Raw genomic sequence first — 24,028 nt, forward strand, 5'->3', positions numbered from 1 at the left:
TTTAGCTTTTAAAACTTTACTAATAAAAATCAGAAACCCTCACTCCTAGCAGTCCTGCTCAGCTGCATCCCCACTCCATCCTCCGTCCATTGCCAACACCCTTTCTAACCCTCTGGTGCCCATAAGGACTAGAAACCTGCTTGTGAGGACTTACATATGACACTCAGCCTCTCCTTGACTGGTCCTGTGTATATATATTTTTATTAAACTTTGCCTTACAAAGCGAAGCCAGCCGGACATCTTTTTAGAAAAACGAAAGCTGCTGTTTTAATGCACGCAGAGTTGGCGTATTAGGTTGCTGGAGCCTTGGGTTAGATGGTTGTTGGTGTGACACTGGTGAGGGTGATGTCGCCATTGATGCACAGCTTGTTGATCTGGTTTAGCTCCTTGATGCGATGGTTATACTGCATCAAATGAGCATCGTTGACTGCTATCTTCAGGTGATCCGCTTCACACAGAATCTGAATCTGGAAAAGGAGAAGTGTTCAAAACATTAAAAGAACCAGGAAAGCAGAATGGCAGAGGCTGTGAGCAGAGATTAACTTAAGTTCCAAATTCTTTGAACAGAGCGTGGCTTCCTAGCACATCAAGGCTTAGGACTATATTCAGCTAACGTTTACTAAGAGTAAACTCATTGAAATTAACAGCCATGATTAACTTAACTTGCATTAATTTCAGTGGCTCTACCCTTGAGTCAAGTTCGTAAACCACTGCTGCAGGTCTAGGCCTGTGGAACTCCCTCCCACTTGGGATTAGGTAGGCAACCTCCTTGCTGCAAAGACTTTCTTCTTCCAGCAGGTGTTATATGCTGGTATTTAGTTTTATGGAGATTTTTAATTGTTATATCCTTTGTATGGTTTGTTTTATGTACCCCTCTTAGAAATGCTGATTAAGCAGTCTATAAATGCCTTTTTTATATATATGTTTTCCTGTGTGGAAGAGTCATCACACGGTTAGCTGCTGATGCAATTTTGTGCAGTCATGTGGAATCCTGGATATGGTACCGGATGTGGTAAATGGTGGTTTTACTAAATGTACAGCTCACTACCCCTAATTTTAAGTCGGAGCTGTAGTTTTGAAGACGACACAGCTCACACAGCAGGAGTTTGCAAACCCCTTACCCACAGTATTTGATGATTGATATGTCAGCAAATAAACAAATGGAAAACAAGACTAAAGTTGATAGAGGCCACACACCTGCATTCTCTGAACACTTAAAACAAAAAAGTGTAAATGTTAAATACTGGGTGCTTGTGGTCTTGCCAGAAACATCTGGCCGGGAGGCTGAAACCTTTCATCCAATCTAGGTTGTGGTCATCTTCTGTTCCTACTGCTATAACCACTAAGCGACACTGCTGCTGAAATCCATATGTTGCTGACTGAATGATGGATGTTTACTAGAGGCGATGCAGAAATACGGTGGCAGGCTTACGGTGTAATGAAACAGCGTGGTAAAGAAGCAGATGTAATTTTTGTGGATTTAGATCAGGTGTGGGGACCTGCAACTCCCGTGGCTGGGCTTTGTAGGGCTGATGGAAGTTGTCGTCCACTGCTTTAGGCACAGCTCATTGTGGAAATGCGGCAATTAATTTTCGTGGTAAAATAAGCTGCCCATCATTAAAACATCAATTTTAGCCAGTGCTTTCATTATACAGTCATACCTCAGGTTACAGATGCTTCAGGTTGTGTTTTTTTCAGGTTACGGACCGCCAAAACCCAGAAGTACTGGAATGGGTTACTTCCGGGTTTCGGCGGTTGCGCACGCGCTAAATCGCGCTTTGTGCATGCGCAGAAGCACTTAATCGCAACCCGCGCGTGCGCAGATGCGCCGCTGCAGGTTGCAAATGTGCATCCCGCACAGATCACGTTCGCAACCCGAGCGTCCACTGTACAGCACAAACGTTTAACTCATTCATCTCGCTTCTGCTTCAGTTAAGAGAGAGAGCCCCATTCCCTGTGCCCCCCTTTACCTTGAAAGGTTTGCCAGCCTCAAAAGGGAACCTGGGGGCCGTCCTGTCTTCCTTCCCCCAGGTGTTATGCAGCATGGTGTTGCAAACAATAACTTTCCTGCCATCTTCATTGAAGCGGGGGTTGAAGTGGAGGGCGATGTCATTGCCCTTCTTCAAATCCACTTTAATGCTGCAACAGGGAGACACAAGCTGTAACCGTCTCCCGAGGAATGTCTCAACATTTGATCATAAATCACACAGCGGGAGCCAGGAATTAAGACCACTGTTATCAGAGTCACAGTGTTCTCCCGGAGTCCAACAAATCCCCTTAAAGAATAATCAATTTATTGCATACAGCCAAAGGTCTTTACAATGTACAGCAGAGGGCAAGAGCAGGCTTTCCTCTGAAATTGCACAACCTAACCTAGAAACATTTTCAGCATGAAAAATGTACAGCATAAAAATTTAAAATTAGAAAGCATTAACAGAGCTGGAACAGAACTTCTTAGCTGCCAGGGCAAATTTGGCTGATAGGTGTGCAATTTGTAGCTCTTTTTCAGCTAAGAGTTTGACTGTCAGAGTTCCTGGATGGCTTTTCTTTTTCTTTTTTTTAAATAATTTTTATTAACTGGCCAATCACATCAAATTAAATCACATCACATAAATTCCAAATTACAAAGCCAAATTTTTAAATTTTGTTGGGGGAACCCATACTTCAAGATCCCAAGGGGGATTCAGATCATCTTCTTATTACTGCGTTAATGTCCAAATCAGTCCCAGTCAGTCCAGACAAAGTTAATAATTCTATCCAGTCTTATCTTGGTGTTTCCACATCATATCTTGTTCATATAATTTCTCTTTTTCCTTTACGATCTCTTCTGTTAGTCTCCTTAAGCCGATAAGCAAATATAATAATCCTGTGTGAATTTCCCGTTCCCCAATCTAAGTCCAGATGGTTTCCATATATCTCCTTCGTAGATAACATCGCTCTTTCCATCATAAATTAGGCATTTGTCACTCTTAAGTCCCACCGAGGAGTTGATCCACGATATGTAAACAGCTCTATTTCTCTCTTTCTCCTCCCAGACCCAAGAGCTCCAACAATGCCTCCCAAAATGGCGACGGCATTTTTAACTGCGTCATTCCAAAACTCTTAGCTTTCCAGCTTCGTCTTGAAACATTGCTTTGGTTCGAAAGTTTATCTCCACACAGCCTTAAATCCACAGCTTAAGTCCTTTTCTGACTCATTAGGGGAGGGGATTCTTGTTTAATCACATAAAAAAAGGAAAGGCAGGTTTTTTTCCCCCCTCCCCCCTCAGTCATTTGTCGTACCGTATCTTGACGTATCTTCTCATATTTTATTCTTGTCTTGTTATCAGAGATCTCTTCTGTCAGCAGTCTTTACTCCCCCTTTTTCCTTGAAGTATGTGCAATTTATCTCGTCCAAATTGTCGGAATCCCACAGGAGGGCTTTGTGCCTAGTGCCCCCACCCCCACAAATTCGGGGGTGGTATAGGGCACAGCAGGCAAGGGCCGTCCCCCCCACAATCCTGGGGGGGTTAAGGAGGCTAATTACCCCCATCATAGCCTCCAAATTACCTCGTGTGGGTCAGAGAGATGTTATTGTCAGCCATCTTCCGATGTACCACCTAGTCGCCCCCCGTTCCTGGATGGCTTTTCAAATCATCATCATCATCATCATCATCATCATCATCATCATCATCACAGTTTTGCAGTAAGGAATGTGATGAGCAAATGCATTTAAAAGTGTGAGATGAAGGATGGGGGAAATTATACGCACCCTAAGCAAATTAGGACGAAAGCTCAATAAAGACAGGGTGACATCTAACAAAGTGGGTGGTCCTGCCCCCCTGGGGGGTCAGATTACATGGGGGGTGAGCAACGAGAAGAAGGGGCAGGGGGCACTAGAGGTGTAAATGACTATCTGAAAAGTTGGTATCACAGGGATCAAGTTCGTCAGTTTTGTTGACTTAATCTTTTAACTGTTTTGAATAAATGCACCTGTCAGGGACTCAGGAGCAGGAGCACTGGGGAGAGAGGAAATGGAGAGCGAAGGGGAAGAATCCGAGGGCAGCGTAGGGGAGTATGACAGTGGCCCGAGAGATTCCATGAGCTTCTCCAGCGAATCAGAAGATTCCCAGAAGGGGGCGCCGATGGTCAGGGCAAGGGGGGTCCCAGGGGGGACGCACCAGAAACAAGGAGACAGAGGGGAACCCCAAAGCAGCAGTGGGGGATTGGGACCAGTTTCCCCCAGAGCGTAGTGGGGGGGAAGAGTCACATGTGTCAGGGCCAGCGTCTCCTCCAGCGGGGAGAGAGAGTGAGTCAGGGCTGACCACGCCTCCAACGGAGGGGAGGTCAGTTGCAGCTAGCCCCCCCAGAGGGGGAAGCAGTGACAGCAGCAGCAGTGAAACGGTCAGGAGAAAAGTTACCGGCTGGGCGCGCGCGCCAAGTTCAAATGTACAGGCGCGGGGAACAGCAGGAGACCCGGATGGGGAACCAGCTCCTAAAGCCCGCCGGAGGGAGGGGGAAGGCTCAGGGGACTCAGCGTCAGAAGAGTCTAGAAAGGGCGAGACCCCAACGGCCAGGCGGAACCAGAGGCGGAAGGAACTGAGGAAGAGGTGGAGTAAGGCTAGAGTCTTAAATTGGTGTCTGGGGGGAGGAGACTCAGACGGAGCATCAGCGGTCTGACAGTTGAGACGTAGAGCTGCGCGCTGCGGCTCTGGAAGTGAAACTGAACTTCAATAAAGACTTTTGTACTTAACAAAGAAGCAGCGTTGGTCCTTTGTGAGCTGGGACCTTGGGCAGCCCTGACAGCACCATTAATTGTTATTCTGAATTTTACTGTGCTATTATCTTCCTTAGTGGGTTGTGCAAACCGCTATTTTGAATAATGCTCTTTATAGGCTCGGCTAGGGAGGCATCTGGGATGAGTTTATGGAACCAAACAGCCGGGGGCCCAATACGGTTTGGGAACCACTGATCCTAATGACTGCATAAGCTTTGTGAAAAGCCGCTTGGAGATGACGATTTTCCTGGAGGATATGTGGGGTAGCAACCCGGTCTAGAGCATGGTTAGCCGGCTCATTCATGCAGTGGCGTAGCGTGGGGGGTGCAGGGGGGGCCGGCCGCACCGGGCGCAACATCTGGGGGTTAGGGTTAGGGGGCGCAAATCCACAGGTTAGGGGGCGCAAATCCACGGGTTAGGGGGCACAAATTACTTGCCTTGCCCCGGGTGCTGACAACCCACGCTACGCCACTGCATTCATGCACTTCCCCCTGGCTGACTCAAAATAGCAGGCCTCCACCCCTATCTATGGGTTCCTCGTTCTGAATTGTGAGCCTGGGGAGAAGGGACAGGGAAGAGCAGGGGTCAGCAAACTTTTCCAGCAGAGGACCAGTCCACTGTCCCTCAGACATTGTGGGGGGCCGGACTATATTTTGAAAATTCCTATGCCCCACAAATAACCCAGAGATGCATTTTAAATAAAAGCACACATTCTACTCCTGTAAAAACACCAGGCAGAAAGAACCCAGAGATATATTTTAAATAAAAGGACACATTCTACTCATGTAAAAACACGCAGATTCCCGGACCGTCCGCGGGCCGGATTGAGAAGGCGATTGGGCTGGATCCGGCCCCCGGGCCTTAGTTTGCCTACCCATGAGTAAGAGGGAGACACCACAGCCGTAATTCAGCCCCGAAAATGCAATCCCCTCCTACAGAAAACTGGAACACCCCCCCACACCCCCAATCCCTTTTCCAGCTGCCCAGAGTGGCTGGGGAAACTCAGCCAGATGGGCGGGGTATAAATAATAAATTATTATTATATTCCATCTTTACCAGGTTGCCCTTGGATTCACCGTCCCAACAATGGTCAATAAAGTGCGAGGCTGGAGTCCTGCCGGCAGTGGGATGTCACAGGGAACTTTCTGCAAAAGATGGTATAACATTCAGAGTTTTGGTCGAGGGCAGTGGGTCTCAGGGGGTGTGGCAAGAAAGGATGGCAAGACAATCACAGGAACGTGAACATTTCAGTGTATAGTATCAAAATATTTTTTATTTATTTGCAGAATAGTGGATAGTTATCTTTCCGAACTGAGAGCAAGAGCGTCGGCAGCTAGTTGGCTATAGCATATTGTTGAGATCAGGGATTTTCAAGAACAGAAAAGATAAAGGCTTCTTTGTTTTGATGAGGAGGTGGATGTTTGTTTGCCTCAAATTAGACCTAATATAAGTGAGATTACCCGGCAAAAGCAAGCACACACCTCTCGCTGAGTTTGTATACATACTTGAGGTACATATGTAAGGGGCTCATTTATAATTATTTTGGGAATATTTCATGTTGTTATGTAGCTGCATTGTTTTGTACTTTCTGGACGTCTCATGATCATAGTTGTGTTCTATGTTATAAATCAAGCACTACTAGGAATAGTAAACACCCCCCCCCCAATGTATTCCTTATCATGAGGAAATTAAGTGTGGTGTGAGCAAATTTTTCTTCTGAAAGTGTGGCCCAGAGAAGAAGAAAAGCTTCAGAACCACTGGTCTAGGACCTGGGAGACAACCTCAAAGCAGCTCATAATATATAAAATTTAGACAAATCACCAAAATATAGGTAAAATAGAATAACTGTTTAAAGCCACAACTAATAAGTTAGAGAGAAAATAAACCTTGGTGCAATCATCAAAAAATATTATTTTCACAGCAATTTTGGTCAGGTGTCTCTCTGTTCTATGGGACCAGAGAGGAATATATAAGACATTTGGGCATAGAAGCGGTATACAAATCAGTATATAAAAGTGGGGTACAAATTAATAATAAGAATGAAATGACTCTGGCTAGTTTAATTTAATTCCGCCAACCCTCAGATCTTTGCCTTAAGCTGAGGAACTCATGTAATATTATTATTATTATTATTATTATTATTATTATTATTAGTTATATCCTGCCCTCCCCAGCCAAAGCCGGGCTCAGAGTGGCTAACAACAGTAAAATAATACAGCATTCTGTGGAATGGAGTTTTGAGTGGGCAACTGGTGTCCAGCAGAAAAACCTATCTATGGGGAATATTGCAAACTGATCCTATTCACAGCTTCATCCAGGAGTAACTTTTCGTTCTGTGAACAAAGGGTATTCGTTTCCTTTTTAAAAAAGACACAGAACCCTAAATCTTGCAAGCCGCTTTTGATGTGATTGCTTACCATCAATGCAGTGTATACATTTTCTAAAATAAGACAGATCAGAGAGATTTCCTAGCCTAGAGGCACACGCAAACAAGCATGTTTCTCACCAACGGGCCGGAAGGTGTTCCTCCGGACGGAACGGAAGGTGGGAATCCGGGTGCGGTCGGCTGTGCTCCTCCGCCACTTGGGGGCTGTCCGGGGCCAGGATACATGCCGGAGGCACCTGGTGGAACCATTCCAGGTGCGCTGGGAAATCCGCCTGGCTGGGGTGGGCCTCCAGGGTAGCCACCACCTGCTTGTGGGGCCCCAGGGTATGCGCCGGGTGCCCCTGGATATGCGCCGGGGGCCCCTGGGTATGCGCCGGGTGCTCCGGGATATGGGCCGGGGAACGCTCCGGGATATCCTGGGAAAGTGCCAGGCTGATTTCCCCAAGGGTTTGGCTGGGCATTTGGGTTGGCATTCGGGTTGTTGGCACCCCCGGACAGGGCATCAGACAACTGTGGAGAGAACAAAGCAACAGTTAGCAAAAATGAATAAGAGGTCCAAATATTTGCTGGAAATGTAAAGAAAAATCATATACGGTGGCCTTGTAAGGTAATAAAATCATTCTGGGAAATGATATACAGTCATACCTCGGGTTACAGATGCTTCAGGTTGCGTTTTTATGGGTTACAGACCCGCCGAAACCCAGAAGTACCAGAACGGGTTACGTCCGGGTTTCGGGGGTCGCGCATGCACAGAAGTGCTAAATTGCACTTTGTGCATGTGCAAAAGCGCCGAATCACAACCCGCGCATGCGCAGACGTGGCAGGTTGCGAATGTGCATCCTGCATGGATCACGTTCGCAACCTGAGCATCCACTGTATAATGAGATGAGGGGAAAATTCAAATTAACTTTTGTAAAAATAAAACCCAGAGGCTTTCTTATTAGGAAAGATAGGTGCAGATATTCCAAAGGAGCAGAAAATACTTTTAATTTTGCAACGATAGTTGCACGGATGCTACTAGTGCAGAAGCGCTCTATCATGCTGCGTGCGTGCACAGAATCAGCGTTCTAGTTGCAGACTTTTTGGGGTGCGAATGGCACCCCTGAACGGATCAAATCCGTAACTAGAGGTACCACTGTAATGTCAAAAATCAATGGGCATCTTATACAAAGATAATGCCAAGGGTGGACTGGTGATTGGTTGCTGCCCCCCAAATAGGGGCCGTCTTATACATGGGGGTGTCTTATAGATGGAAAAAAACCCCGATATATAGTTTTAACTGGGTTTTGACTAAACGTGCAATTAAATGTCTCAGCTGAAACCGTGGCTGGTGCTTTCTTGATGATACAGAAAGCGCCCTGCTTTCTCAGGCCAAGATCACGTGAGGTCTCAGGTCACAGCAACAACACAGTAATCCTTTTTAAAATTGGCATCAAAAGCACTACTGCATCAGGAGAGTAGATACTTACTGAAAAGCCGTCAGACATCTTCCTGAAACAAAACAGAAAAAGAGAACAGGTGAGTGCAAGGCGCATCCATAGATTCCACTGGCCAAATGCAAATCTTGGCAGAGCTAAGGGAGGCTTTGTGGTACAATGAATAGAGCAGCTTTTGCCAACCTGGTGCCCCTCCCAGATGTTTGCTGGCTGTGGCTGATGGAAGTTGCAGTCCCAAACATCTGGAGAAGCACCAGCTTGATAAAGGCTGGGATTTACTTATTTTGGGGCAAAGAAACAGCTCAGAATCCAGATGTTGCTTTCAAGCGCTCATGTAAATTCACCAGCATTGGAATGCAAACTTCTCTAAATGTTTACAGTGATACCTCGGGTTACATACGCTTCAGGTTACATACACTTCAGGTTACAGACTCTGCTAACCCAGAAATAGTACCTCGGGTTAAGAACTTTGCTTCAGGATAAGAACAGAAATCATGCTCCGGCGGTGCGGCAGCAGCTGGAGGCCCCATTAGCTGAAGTGGTGCTTCAGGTTAAGAGCAGTTTCAGGTTAAGTACGGATTAAGTACTTAACCCGAGGTACCACTGTACTTGCCATTTTGCCTAATATAAAGCATGTTCGCGTTTTCTTTTCACTGTGTGCATCTTCATAAATACTTTACTGCAGCACCTGCACATTACTTGGCTGCAGAAGGTCATTGCAAAATCCAGAATCGTGCCAGTTTCAAAGGACGGGTGTTTTTCGGTTCTCTAGTTTTTCAGCGCTTGTGTTGTTTCGAAAAGTGAGAATTAGGTAGGTTTGCCTTTAAATGCAAACCGAATGGAATTTCTCCCTGTTTTCTAGCAGTGAGCCATCCAGATCTGCTACCAATTCATTTCCGTCTGTGTTCTGAGTATACACATGATGTTGACTCATCTTGGAACAAGAAGTGAAGACCGCCCAGGAACATATTTCAGGTTTCCCCCCCACTTCTCAACACAAACAGAGCTGTCTTTCGGAGAGGGTACACTCCCCTGAAAGCTGGCCAAATAAAAAAAAAGAGAGACCCACAAACTTCATAGAAAGCCTACAAAACACGCACGAACACGCCCTTTCAAAGAGATATTCAGGGAAATTGCCATTGCATCCACTTTGGGAAAACACACAGCCGTTGTCCGTGGCTTCAGGCGAAAGCTCTGTGCAAATATGACTCACTCAGGCCTCAGCACGCCCATGACTCAAATCAAATGCTCCCCATTCATGTTAAGAAAGTGTATGTGCCCCACACAGTTTACTTAGTGCCAAACAACGGCGCATTGGCACGACAAGCACTGCCCTGCTGAAGCCCTCCTCACAAGAGTCCTGCGAGGTTTGTGGCAACAGCTCACGCTGCAAAACGGTGACTCATGACTTCACCCCACCCATGATTGATTTGATTAAAAGTATGCTCACTCTACAGTTTATCCTTCCCTGCCATTAACGATAAGGATAGATTCATGGAGGAGAAGGCTATCACAGAATCCCCATTACAGGGTGAGCTCCTGTTGCTCAGTCCCAGCTTCTGCCAACCTAGCAGTTCGAAAGCACGCCAGTGCAAGTAGATAAATAGGTACCACTGTGGCGGGAAGGTAAATGGGGATTCCGTGCGCTCTGTTTTCCATCACAGGGTTCCGTTGCGCCAGAAGCGGTTTAGTCCTGCTGGCCACATGATCCAGAAAGCCGTCTGCGGACAAACACCAGCTCCCTCGGCCTGAAAGCGAGATGAGCGCCGCAACCCCATAGTCGCCTTTGAGTGGACTTCACTACCCATGGGTCCTTTACCTTTTCACCATGGAATCATAGAATGGTAGAATTGGAAGGGATCCCAAGGGTCATCTAGTCCAACCCCCTGCAATGCAGGAATCTCAGCTAAAGTATCCCTGACAGATGTCCATCCAACCTCTGCTAAAAAAACCTTCAAGGAAGGAGAGTCAGCAACCTCTTGAGGGAGACCATTCCACTGTCCAACAGCTCTTCCTGTCAGAAAGTTCTTCCTGATTAGTCAGAATCTCCTTGAAGCCATGGGTTCGAGTCCCACCCTCCAGAGCTGGAGAAAACAAGCTGGTTCCCGCCAGTGTGGTGTAGTGGTTAAGAGCGGTGGACTCGTAATCTGGGGAACCGGGTTCGCTTCCTTGCTCCTCTACATGCAGCTGCTGGGTGACCTTGGGCCAGTCACACTTCTCTGAAGTCTCTCAGCCCCACTCACCTCACAGAGTGTTTGTTGTGGGGGAGGAAGGGAAAAGAGAATGTTAGCCGCTTTGAGACTCCTGAAGGGGAGTGAAAGGCGGGATATCAAATCCAAACTCCTCCTCCTCCTCTTCTTCTTCTTCTTCTTCCATGTGACAGCCCTTGAGATATTTGAAGATGACTCTCCTATCTACTAGCCACGATGGCTCTGCTCTGCCTTCACAGTTCGAGGCAGCAATACTTCTGAATATCAATTATGATACGATATGATACAATACGATACGATAATCTTTATTGTCGTTGTCCCATACAGAACGAAATTGAAAAAAATCTACATCAGACATTCAAAAACCAACATGCCTGCCATCCCAGCTATCCCAACCTGGTTAGCCCCCTAAAAACTCTGATACCACATTTTTAAATACAATATACTCCCACAGAGACTACCTTAAAGTTAAAGGGACCCCTGACCATTAGGTCCAGTCGCAGACAACTCTGGGGTTGCTGCGCTCATCTCACTTTATTGGCCGAGGGAGCCGGCATACAGCTTCCGGGTCATGTGGCCAGCAGGACTAAGCCGCTTCTGGCGAACCAGAGCAGCGGACGGAAACGCCGTTTACCTTCCTGCTGGAGCGGTACCTATTTATCTACTTGCACTTTGACGTGCTTTCGAACTGCTAGGTTGGCAGGAGCAGGGACCGAGCAACGGGAGCTCACCCCGTCGCGGGGATTCGAACCGCCAACCTTCTGATCAGCAAGTCCTAGGCTCTGTGGTTTAACCCACAGCGCCACCCGCGTCCCTTGAGGAACCCCCTAATCACTGGCAAATAACAGGCTGTCAGCAGGCTGTAGGTGCTTGAGAGCCTAGCAAAGAGGTTTTCTTTAGGGTAATCACCAAGAGACTGTTTTGGTCCGCTGATGGCTTTAGCCAATAGCATCTTCTTAGCGGCTGCCTGCTCTTTGAATCATTTTTGCGCCACGAGTATTCAGTACCCCGATGAAGGAAAGTGCAAGGCTTCTTGCTATTCATAGAGCTGGCTGATGAATGTTCCCATCTCCAGACACCTGGTTATGTTCATATATGTGTCCTGAGGACCTTTCCTTTTGTAATAAACATTTTGTTGAAAAAGAAAAAGAAAAGAATGGCTGCGGCAACCTAGTCAGATGGGTGGGGTATAGGTAATAGATTATAATTATCATTGGCCTCAGCAGAGACATGTACCTGGGCCTTGCCTGGCACAGTTCGCAGGGTCGTCGTGAGGATAAGAGTCAGTTCAAGGTCACCCAGAAAGATGAAGGAGGATCTTGCTGCTACTCCTTGCTATTCCCCACTCCATCCGATCCAAGATGTTGCACTACCCAGTTTCTGTCCTATTAGGAGCTGGCAAGCTCTCTGCACAAGCTCAGCTTCTTCGGCTATGGGAGATCCTGTCCACACATGCAAAAGGTTCCGGGTTCAATCCCCCAATGGCATCTTTGTAGGGCTGGGAAACCTGAAGCCCCAAGAGCCATGGCCACTTTAAACAGAAATGGCGAACGCCAAATAATTCTGTGAGCTGTCATTTGTTAAGGGGTGCTGAATGTTTTCAGAAGACCCCTATTCTCTTTGCAGAGATACGATTCCTAAAGCAGTTTAATAGTCAACCCCTTTTCAAGGGGATCTCTGAAAAAACGTAGCTCGGTGACTCCATCTCTGCAAATGGTCATAGTGGTTGCAGTTGTTAATAATAATAATAATAATTATTATTATTATTATTATTATTATTATTATTATTATTATTATACTCCACCCATCTGGTTGGGTTTCCCCAGCCACTCTGGGTTGCTTCCAACAGAATATTAAAAACACGGTCAAACATCAATCATTAAAAACTTCCCTAAACAGGGCTGCCTTCAGATGTCTTCTAAAAGTCTGGTAGTTGTTTATTTCCTTGACATCTGATGGGAGGGTGTTCCACAGGGCGGGTGCCACCACCGAAAAGGCCCTCTGCCTGGTTCCCTGTAACTTGGCTTCTCGCAGCAAGGGAACCAACAGAAGGCCCTCGGCGCTGGACCTCAGGGTCCGGGCAGAACGATGGAGGTGGAGACACTCCTTCAGATATACTGGGCTGAAGCCGTTTAGGGCTTTAAAGGTCAGCAACACTTTGAATTGTACTCGGAAATGTACTGGGAGCCAATGTAGGTCTTTCAGGTTAATGCTTGATGTGTCATGCTTAGTGGCACTCCCATGACATCATCTCTGCGACATCATCAGTGTCTGCCCCCTCCCCAATGACATTACCTTAGGTCTCAGCTTTGAGTCCTGAAATCTTATGATCTGGGATGCTCCTGACATCCCTATTCTCCACCCCAGTTGCATATTACTTAATTGCTGCAGCTCTTAAATCAGTCTGATTTTCCCATCAGGCAGACAGACCCAAGTCTGTCTCTGTGGTAGTTTCTTTCATCCTGGACAGGATAGCGAGGATCAGACAGAATGGGGCCTTCAAGAGGCAGAAACTAAATCCCAGGCATGTGGATTCCTGCTTATCTTTAGTGACTCACCTCTACCTGATACCTGAAGGTGGACTTACACTACAGGCACATTGGAAGTAAACATGCCAGTTACGGGACCTGGTACGCAAAGAGAAAGTTTATCAAGACCTTCCTCTGCGAAACAGACTGAGATCTGCCTGCAAACCAGCCATCAACTGATGAAGAAACTCCTGTGCAATTTATTCCAGCTGCAGAACCTAGGTTTTGCGGCCATGAAATTTAAGACGATCAGAGTTTTAGGCAAGCGTCACTGAGAAAAGGAATCAGACCTGAAGGTTGCGAGGCTGAACAACCACCCTGTTTAACTGCTACAGCGAAACAGAGAGCGTTCATGCCAAACATTCCAACCCAATTAGGCAATAAAATTAGGATAGGTAGAAGTTGTTCAATAGCCAGCTCTAAACCAGCCCAACGGGACTGGGTGACTTTGCTTTTGTTTTCTCCCTGAGCTTTGTTGCAAAGTTTAGCAACAAATGCTACTTTAGTGCCTACCATGCAAAACATTTCTCAAAGTACGCTTACTGAAAATCTAGCATGTATCATCCTGGCCCTAACCACAAGGAATTTAACTCTGAGCATGCTTTTATTCTTCCTCCAAGTTCACAAAGTTGTGTACTTATTTGCAAGATTAGCTCAAAGAGAAAGGCACTTGCCCCTTGTCTACTCATACGTGCGTGAGCATTTTCTAGCATATTGATGGCCTGTAGTAGTAATAATAATAATAATAATAATAATAATAATAATAATAATAATATCAACAGATCCAGTTATAGATAGGTAGCCGTGTTGGTCTGCCATAGTCAAAACAATTTTTTTTTCTTTTTCTTTTTTTTCCCCTTCCAGTAGCACCTTAAAGACCAACTAAGTTAGTTCTTGGTATGAGCTTTCGTGTGCATGCACACTTCTTCAGATACCTGAAGAAGTATCTGAAGGTATCTGAAGAAGGTATCTGAAGAAGTGTGCATGCACACGAAAGCTCATACCAAGAACTAACTTAGTTGGTCTTTAAGGTGCTACTGGAAGGAAAAAAAAAAAATTGTTTTGAATATCAACAGACTTTCTCACTTGGTTACCTGGAGACAACTGTGACTCACCAGAGGTGATCAATAAAACTTAATACAAGTCTATTTAAAGCACGAGTTCATAGAATCATAGATTTGTAGAGCTGAGCAACTCTGCCCAGGAATACAATAGAATTATTTGCAGACAGATGTTGGGGATGCCTTAAAGCAGGGGTCAGCAAACTTTTTCAGCGGGGGCCAGTCCACTGTCCCTCAGACCTTGTGGGAGGCCAGACTATATTTTGGGGGGGGGGGGAGGAAATGAATGAATTCCTATGCCCCACAAATAACCCAGAGATACATTTTAATAAAAGGACACATTCTACTCATGTGAAAACACACTGATTCCCGGACTGTCTGAGGGCCGGAATTATAAGGCGATTGGGCCAGATCCGGCCCCCAGGCCTTAGTTTGCCTAAAGGTAAAGGGACCCCTGACCTTAAGGACCAGTCGCGGACGACTCTGGGGTTGCAGCGCTCATCTCGCTTTATTGGCCGAGGGAGCCGGCATACAGCTTCCGGGTCATGTGGCCAGCATGACTAAGCCGCTTCTGGCAAACCAGAGCAGCGCACGGAAACGCCGTTTACCTTCCCGCCAGAGCGGTACCTATTTATCTACTTGCACTTCGTGCTTTCGAACTGCTAGGTTGGCAGGAGCAGGGACCGAGCAACGGGAGCTCACCCCGTCGCAGGGATTTGAACTGCCGACCTCCTGATCAGCAAGCCCTAGGCTCTGTGGTTTAACCTACAGCGCCACCCGCGTCCCCATGCCTTAAAGCACCTTATTGCAGGACTGTGTGCAATGTCAACAATGGAAAGAACACTGCATCTTTCTGAGTATGCTCCTCCTTCCGTCCTCACCGCCCCTCCCTGCCATTACAATGCCCTTTCAAGAACCAAGTCCATGCTGGTGAAGGCAAGCCCAGGCTGCTCTCCTGGAAGCAGAGAATGCCTTTACAAAACACAAATCAGAAGGATCCAAAACTCTGATAATGGCAGCCCTCTTGGAACACCAACTATTTAGACAACAGAATCCCATTCTCTTTGGGCCTCTGAAGCACCAAGCAGGCAATTAACTCCCTTGCCTTCAACACAATTGCAGGCAGCCGAGATCAAAAGGGTTGCATGATTTTGTTTCTGCATGACTATCTCGCTGTTATTGCTGCCTGTTCTTAATGCTTTCCTTATGTCATTCACCGCTTTGAAAATCTGCCCCATGCTAGAAAACTGGGAGAGAAATGCTAGAATTAAATAAATAAAACGAAACCTCCATTTCGCTTGAGGCTCATGCACAGGGCCAGATTTAAGTTTGATGAGACTCTAAACTACTGAAGGTAATGGGGCCCTTGATATGTCCAGCTGTTCTTTGTCCTTAGGGAGCAGGCTAGCATGCTGCTAGACCCCCATTACCTTAAATCAGGGGTCAGCAAATGTTTTCAGCAGGGGGCCAGTCCACTGTCCCTCAGACCTTTGGGGGGGGCCAGACTATTTTGGGGGGGGAGGGGGAAATGAATGAATTCCTATGCCCCACAAATAACCCAGAGATGCATTTTCAATAAAAGCACACATTCTACTCATGTAAAAACACCAGGCAGGCCCCACAAATAACCCAGAGATGAATTTTAAATAAAAGGACACATTTTGCTCATGTAAAAACACGCTGATTCCCGCAAGCCGGATTTAGAAGGTGATTGGGCCAGATCCGGCCCCAGGGCCTTAGGTTGTCTACCCATGCCTTACATCATAGGAGCCTACACAACACAAAACACTGTTGCTATATGTGGGTTTTATTTTATTTGTTTATTATCTTATATTTTGGAAATGTACATCCAGGTGTTTTTCCTTCAAAATTTTTTGGGCCCCCAAGAGAGTGGGGCCCTAAGCTATAGCTTGTTTAGCTTATGCGTGAATCCGGCACAGCTCACGCAGCCTTGTTAGCGCTGAGCGCCATCCATCAGCTTTGGCTGGTGGCCTAGCTGTGCTCCCATCTGGACAGAGACGGCCTAACTTCTTTCGTCTATGCTCTGGTAACCTCTAGGATAGATTACTGCAACACATCATACATGGGGCTGCCTCTGAAGATTGTTCAGAAACTTCAGCTGGTACAGAATTAAGTGGCCAGGTTGCTCACTTGGACATATGCTCATATGACTCAGAATCTGACCCGACCTATAAATGGCTCAGGACCGCAAAACCTCAAGAACTGCATCTCTAAAGTGACCCCAGAGAGAGCATCATTTGAGGCCCTTCTTTGTGTGCCCTCCTCCATGAGAGGTCCAGAGGGTGGCAACTTGAGAGCGGGGCCTTTTCTGCAGTGGCTCCCCGTTTGTGGAATGTTCTCTCCAGGGTAGCTCACCTGGTGCCTTTGTTACATATCTTTAGGCGCCAGGCAAAGACATTCCTTTCCTCACAGGCCTATTAAACTGGGGTGTGTGTGTAATTGTTTTCATTTGTTACTATGTTATGTATTTTTCTGCTTTTATATTGCAAATACCCTCCCTTTGCCAAGGTGCTTGTGAACAAGATGTGTCGAGACGGATCTTTGTTCTAACCCGGAGAAGCAGTTGCTACATTAGAAGTGTGTCAGTTCAGACCAGAGCTGAATGGATGAAGCCATATTCTGTTGAGTCACGTTCAGTGGCCCATCTCTCCCAGTGTTGCTTACTCTGACTTACAGCAGCTCTCAAGGTCTGTCACCCGCTACTGTGTACTGGAAGAATCAAAGATCACCCATGTTGAAGTGATGATTCTTCAACTTCGTTGGACTGGTCATGTTGTGCAGATGCCTGATTATCGTCTTCTAAAGCAACTACAGTGGTACCTCGGGTTAAGAACTTAATTCGTCCTGGAGGTCCGTTCTTAACCTGCAACTGTTCTTAACCTGAAACACCACTTTAGCTAATGGGGCCTCCTGCTGCCGCCGCGTGATATCTGTTCTCATCCTGAAGCAAAGTTCTTAACCCGAGGTACTATTTCTGGGTTAGCAGAGTCTGTAACCTGAAGTTTATGTAACCTGAAGCGTCTGTAACCTGAGGTACCACTGTACTCTATTCTGAACTTTAAAATGGAAAGCGTAATGCTGGTGGTCAACAAAAGAGGTTCAAAGACTCTCTCAAGGCAAATCTAAAAAGATGTAGTATAAACACCAACAACTGGGAAACACTGGCCTGCGAGCGCTCCAGTTGGAGAACAGCCTTGACCAAAGGTGTCATGGGCTTTGAAGACACTCGAACTCAGGACGCAAGGGAGAAACGTGCTAAGAGGAAGGCACGCTTGGCAAATCCACACCGTGATCAGCTCCCGCCCGGAAACCTATGGTCCCCACTGTGGAAGGACGTGTGGGTCCAGAATTGGCCTCCACAGTCACTTACGGAGTCATTGTTTATGGAAGACAATCTTACTCTGAATTTTGAATTTTATTGTTATTCATGTTTTTATACTGTATTTTATGCTGCCTTTTACAATTAAGTGTTTTAAATTTGTTGTTAGCTGCCCTGAGCCCGGTTTTTGAACCGGGAAGGGAGGGGTATAAATAAAAATTTATAATTATAATAATAATAATTATTATTATTACTACTACTACTCAGCTAAGAGTGATCCCCAAAGAGGAAAGAAAGAACTGACGAGGCCATTGGGGACTGAACCTGGGTCCTTCTGCACCCAAAGCAGCCACCCTGCCCCATAGATATGGGCTCCTCCCCAGCTAGGAGCACCCTGGACAGTCAAGGGCTACAGGCTGTGCTGAGCATCAATGCTGGGAGGGGCTCAGACCTACAATGCAGAAATAATGCCCAGGGGATTACAGAGCCTCACCCATTTCCAAGCAAGGGAGAACAGAAAAGGGGCCTTCTATTCTCACACGGCTGTCATTTCAAAAGGAGGGATGTTGACATTGTGACAAACGAAAAAGCCACCGCACAAAAAGCTGGGAGTCAGGGGGGGGGGGAGGACAGAGCAGCTGTAAACCAGGAAGTCTCTCCAGAATCAAATCACAAAAGTTTCCGTTAACTTTTTTTTTTTTAACCCTCTGCTCTGATACACTGCTTAGATATCTTCACATTTAGCTGTCTAAGCATTCTGCAAAATAAAATACAATACATTTATCCAGTGCTTTTTCCCCCTAAAGAAAATGTTTAGGGGTACTCTCATTTTCCTACTCATATTGAAATACTGCCCCTCAATGAGGCCAAACTTAAGATTCACAAAATGTTTAGGGGGTATGCATACCCCTGCGTCCCCCCAGGAAAAAAGCACTGCATTTATCTGCAAAATAAAATGCACTCACAAGCTGGGGTCAGCCATGAACACTACTATATTGTGATTACCAACCTTTATTTTATTTATTAAATTTGTCTACCGCCCTTCATCTGAAGACCTCAGGGCAGTTAGCAACATAAAAATGCATAATAATAATAATAATAATAATAATAAATTTTTATTTATACCCCGCCCTTCCCAGTTTAAAAACCAGGCTCAGGACGGCTAACAGCAAATATAAAACCTTGATTAAAATGTGACTTAAAAACAGCATAAAATGCAACATAAAATGCAGCATCAATATCAATAAAATTCTAAAATTCAGGGGTCATTTATGGGGGGGAAACAAAACAAAACCCAGTCAGTAGACATGAAATGATCACCAGGGCTAACTGGCCAAGTTGGTCCTACTAGGGCCAGCAAGGAGACCAGGGAAGAATTTAAATGTGAGGTCCCAGAAAGGGTTTCTTCACAGAAGAGGAAAGGGAAAAGGGAATAGAGGATCAGGCTAATTCAAATTGAAGGCCAGGCGGAATAGCTCTGTCTTACAGGCCCTGCGGAAGGAGATCAAGTCCTGCAGGGCCCTAGTCTTGTGGGACACAGCGTTCCACCAGGTCGGAGCCATCACTGAGAAGGCCCTGGCCCTGGGGGAGGATAGTCTGGCTTCCTTAGGGCCTGGGACCTTTAAGCTATTCTTATTCATGGACCTTAGGGTCCTCTGCGGGACATGCCAGGAGAGACGGTCCCGTAGGTATGAGGGTCCTAGGCACATCGCACCATTTCTTCCCATTTTGCTGAGGGTGGCATACTTGTGGTCAGCATCAATGCTTGGATGTAGCAAACGCCACCTTCTCATTACAAGAACCCTGAAAGGTAGGCTGAGCTGATGAATGGGATTTGAAATGGCCAGAAGCAGTTCCTCCCTTTGCTGCTGTTGTTCTATGATAGTTGGAATACTTTCTTTATCCTGAGCAAGCCGTTTTGTACGACTGGCTTTTCGGACTGATGAAGCCTGTAGCGAAACCTGTAATATATCCGAAGAACAGGTCTCCTTTTGCCCAATTGCGTTATTCTCACCAGGGCGGTGGCTTTGATTTGACTTCCCGTGACTGATCCGTGCATACGGCTTTGTGTTTCCAACTCAAGACCCATTGAAGAACATCTCATCCAGTGCAATCTTTGGAAAACAGCTTTGAAAAACTTTTTCATATTCTCCAGTGCACTACCCTTCCCTTGTAGCGGCACGGGGTTGCCGTTCTGTGACTGGACTTACGCTACTTGTTGAACGGTTCATTTATCCAGTCTGTATAACATTTACTGCACATCTCACTTGTTAAGATAGAGTTGTACATTTATCCACTCCATGTTTACAGTATCTCCAGGCTTTGTTTTGCACATGGCACCTTAGTATGTTTGTTGCTTAAATGTTTACAAGTCTACCTCTCTTCTAGCTATTATTCTAGTAAATTTGGTTTTATACGTATAAGCCAGTTTGTGGTGTTGTTGTTTTGTTGTTCTATTATAGGTATAGGTAAAGGGACCCCTGACCATTAGGTCCAGTTGTGGCCGACTCTGGGATTGCGGCACTCATCTCACTTTATTGGCCAAGGGAACCGGCGTACAGCTTCCGGGTCATGTGGCCAGCATGGCTGAGCCGCTTCTGGTGAACCAGAGCAGCGCACGGAAACGCCATTTACCTTCCCGCCGGAGTGGTACCTATTTATCTACTTGCACTTTTGACATGCTTTTAAACTGCTAGGTTGGCAGGAGCTGGGACCGAGCAACGGGAGCTCACCCCGTCGCGGGGATTTGAACCGCCGACCTTCTGATCGGCAAGTCCTAGGCTCTGTGGTTTAACCCACAGCGCCACTCACGTCCCTTTGTTCTATGATAGTTACGCCCTAAGAGGAGCCTCCTGGATCAGGCCAGTGGGCCACCAAGTCTAGCATCCAGTTCCCACAAGGGTTCAATGGGAGGGGGACCTGAAAACCCTGCTCTCCCATGGTCTCGCACAACTGGCTTGCAGAAGCATCACGGCCTCCGCCCATACAGACGGAAGACTCTCTGCAAGTGTTACTAAACAGGAATCCGGATTGTAAGCCGTTTTGGATCTTGGACATAAACACAGGATATGAACTGCGACTGTCAATTACAGCACAGTCACCGCACCCAGCTGGTTCTCAGTATCGATGCTATGGATTTCTATTGGATGTAGAAAAAGCAAACATTTGCTACCTATAGCTCTGTGGAAGGAGATCGGTGCAGATGTGACCTATCTGAAGCTAAACAGCAACTAGGTTTCTGTAACCGTGTTCTATTGCGCCAGAAGCGGTTTAGTCATGCTGGCCACATGATCCAGAAAGCCGTCTGCGGACAAATGCTGTCTCCCTCGGCCTGAAAGCAAGATGAGCGCCGCAACCCCATAGTCCCCTTTGACTGGACTTAACTGCCCAGGGGTCTTTTACCTTTTACCTTACCCAAATAGCAACTTCTGAAAGACACAGAAGAGGCTGTTGCATGCAGGACTGAACTATTCTGCACAACTGCAGAAGCTTTTCGCTGCTTGGCTGCTTGCCAACTTGTGCAAAAAGCCAAACCCAGAGTCACAGTTCAATATTTCTGCACCACTCCGAAATCTGTACTTTTTTTCTCCCACACACCAACCCCATTCCGCCTAGATTTGAGCACAAAACAACAATTACTTTACAATTCTGCGTTCTGGGCTTCTACCCTCCTTGCTGTGCCTAACACCCAGCCCTGCCCTGCCTCTGCACGAGACACAGAGTCCGACCCACTGCTGGCCAGCTGTAGCAGGATGTGAAAGGGCAACCTCATGCTGCACCCCACAGCTTTGGGGACTGGCGCTGCAGTGCCAGTGGCTAGAGCACAGGCTGGGCATGCAGAAGGTCGCAGGTCCAATCCGAAGCACCTCCGAAGCATGGCTGTCTCCAAATGCGCAGACGGAGCAGAACCAACATTTTGTCCCCTGCTCTTTTGTCTAATCCATGGATACCTCAGCTGGTTAGAGCAGGCATGTCCAACAGGTAGATTGTGATCTACCGGCAGATCACTGGACATCTGTGGTAGATCACTGGTAGATCACTGGCTCCCCCCAAAGAAGCTGAACAACTGTGGCTCCCCTAAAAAAAAAGCTCAACATTTTACCTCCTCCCTGAAAAAACTCAACAACTTTGACCCAAATTCCCCCCAAAAAGGGGGTAGATCACTGCCAGTTTAAACTCTGTGAGTAGATCGCAGTCTCTAGGGAGTTGGGCTAGAGCATGGATGGGCTATGGGCCTGATCCTGCAGTCTCTTCTTATGTAACTTTCAAGATCCATGCGTGTGGATTTAATATCGGACGGGGATGAATCACCCTCCCAGGGTGGCAGAGCTCCATGCTGTGAAATAGGCTACGGATTCTGTTTGACAAAGCCAAATATTCAGACGTTGACAGGGGCTTGGGGGGGTGGGAGGAGACGTCAAAGGCTCTTTTTGTCTAAGGCGCCTTTTCGGTTTGGGCTGGGCTGACCCTGGACGGCTTCTGCAAGCTTCGGAGAAGTCAGCTCTGAGCCAGATGCGCTCTTGGCGGGGGTCTCTTTAGCCAACTCCTCCACGCCCCTCGAGGGCGCAGATGCCCAAACCGGGGGGCAGGAGGAGGACCCTTCAAATCTCCGCCGCGGGAGGTCATCGCAGACGGCGGGGGTTTGGAGCTGGCAAAGCCCACCCTCCTGGGCCAGAGACCCCCATCCTCCAAAAACAAAAGTCAGACGGTTCCCCTTTTTGGAACCGTCTCTCAACACCGGCAGCTGGGTGGGGGGCTGGAGAAAGGAACCCCCAAAAGTGGCACCATTCTCGAGGTGGAGGGTGGAAGGTCGGCCAACCCCCCCAGCCCCCCCAAAAAAATCTCCTGGGCCCGATCCTCGACGCCCTTCTTACCTGGCAGAATCCCGTCGAAGCCTCGGACTGAGAAGGGGGAAAGCAGCAGCCGAGACGGGCTCGGGCGGGGCCGGCCAGGCGTCTCATATCCCCGTCCCGGGACCGCCCCGTCGGGTGTCCCGCCCCCAAAATGCCCCTCCCCATCGCCCACGACCTTGCACCGCCTTTTTCTACAGCCTGGCCCCCATGGGTGACACCCCCCCGCCCAGCCGGGGTTCCCCTCGGCATCCCCCCCCCGTCCAGGATGCCTGCGACTCCCCTACGAGGAAAAGGGGCGGCGGCGCGGACTTTTTCCCTCTAGAGAAAAGGGGAGAGAGAGGAGACCGGGGGAAGGTTGCAAATATCTGCCTGGCAGGGAGAAAGTGTACAGGGGAAAGTGTTTCCCCTCCTTCTGTCCTAAGGCTTGAGCTTGGAGACATTCAGGGAGATTTAAGACAGAGAAAAAAAGGCACTTTTTATTAGTATGTTAGTACTAATACTTTAGTACTAAGTATTAGCACTGATAAAATATTATTTTATTAGCATTTTAGTACTAAGTATTAATACTTTAATACTTAGTATTATAGTACTTAAGTAGTAGCACCGATATAAAAAAATAGTATTTTATTAGTATTTTTGTTCTGAAAATGGACCAGCTGTAGGATGCTTTTGTAACATTAAAAAGGGACCACGGTTATTTCAAGGGTATGGATGCCTTAATCAGGTGACATTTTGGCCTTACACCCACCTATTGTAATAATAAAGGCCTGACAGCTTATTATTATTATTATTATTATTATTATTATTATTATTATTATTTTTTTTTTATTTATATGCCACCCATCTGACGGAGTTGCCCCAGCCACTCTGGGCTGCTCCCAACAAAATATATATATAAAAAATAAAACATCGACCATTAAAAGCTTCCCTATACAGAGGGCTGCCTTTAAATGTCTTCCAAAGTCAGATAGTCACTCTTTGACATCTGGCGGGAGGGCGTTCCAGAGGGCAGGCGCCACCACCGAGAAGGCCCTCTGCCTATAGTTTCACGTTTTACTTCTCTGCATGTTTTGCAGTTTTGAATCTCTGCTGGGGTTGGGGTCAGCTGGTTAGAGCCTGGTGCTGAAAATGCCATGGTTGCAGGTTTGATCCCCGTACGGGACAGCTGCATATTCCTGTATTGCGGGGGGGTGAGAGCAGCTCAAGAGGACAAAGGGGAAATTGCAGTGTGGAGGTCACAAGGCCTCGGATCAGTCAGTCATATGCCAGAGGCTTGGCTCAGGTTAGACTACAGCAGCCTTTGCTAACCGGGCGCCTCCAGAAGTTTCTGCACTACAACTCCCAACAACCCCAGCGGATGGGAACCGTAGTCCTAAAACCTCTGGGTGGTGCCAGGTTAGCAGAAGGCAAGAGAAGAGCATTGCCTTGTAGGAGTTAAGAGCAGTGCTTTTTTCTGGGG

The 24,028-nt window shown here is 47.0% G+C and overlaps 1 protein-coding gene across 2 annotated transcripts; it reads right to left on the minus strand.

Annotated features, from left to right (window-relative positions):
- Positions 1 to 174: 174 nt before the first annotated feature.
- Positions 175 to 22,728, minus strand: LGALS3 (galectin 3). Of its 2 annotated transcripts, none has more exons than XM_083620090.1 (6): positions 22,591 to 22,728; positions 8,611 to 8,632; positions 7,262 to 7,651; positions 5,812 to 5,900; positions 1,971 to 2,139; positions 175 to 467 (listed from the first exon to the last, which is right to left on the minus strand). In XM_083620090.1, the coding sequence occupies exons 2-6, from the start codon at positions 8,626 to 8,628 to the stop codon at positions 312 to 314; spliced, it is 822 nt and encodes a 273-aa protein (XP_083476216.1). In that variant the 5' UTR covers positions 8,629 to 8,632; positions 22,591 to 22,728; the 3' UTR covers positions 175 to 311. The 2 variants fall into 2 exon arrangements, with proteins under 2 accessions (XP_083476216.1, XP_083476217.1); XM_083620091.1 differs by lacking the exon at positions 22,591 to 22,728 and adding an exon at positions 12,024 to 12,095.
- Between the last annotated feature and the right edge of the window lie 1,300 nt (positions 22,729 to 24,028).

This window comes from Podarcis filfolensis (assembly GCF_964270895.1).
Source record: "Podarcis filfolensis genome assembly, chromosome: 1".
Taxonomy (NCBI): domain Eukaryota; kingdom Metazoa; phylum Chordata; class Lepidosauria; order Squamata; family Lacertidae; genus Podarcis; species Podarcis filfolensis.

Excerpts from the sequence above, each read along its gene's own strand:
- LGALS3 (XM_083620090.1), bottom strand. Across the intron at positions 5,901-7,261 it reads GAACACCTTCCGGCCCGTTG|AAAGTTCCCTGTGACATCCC; the intron begins GTGAGAAACATG and ends CATCTTTTGCAG. Across the intron at positions 2,140-5,811 it reads GTGAATCCAAGGGCAACCTG|CATTAAAGTGGATTTGAAGA; the intron begins GTAAAGATGGAA and ends TCCCTGTTGCAG.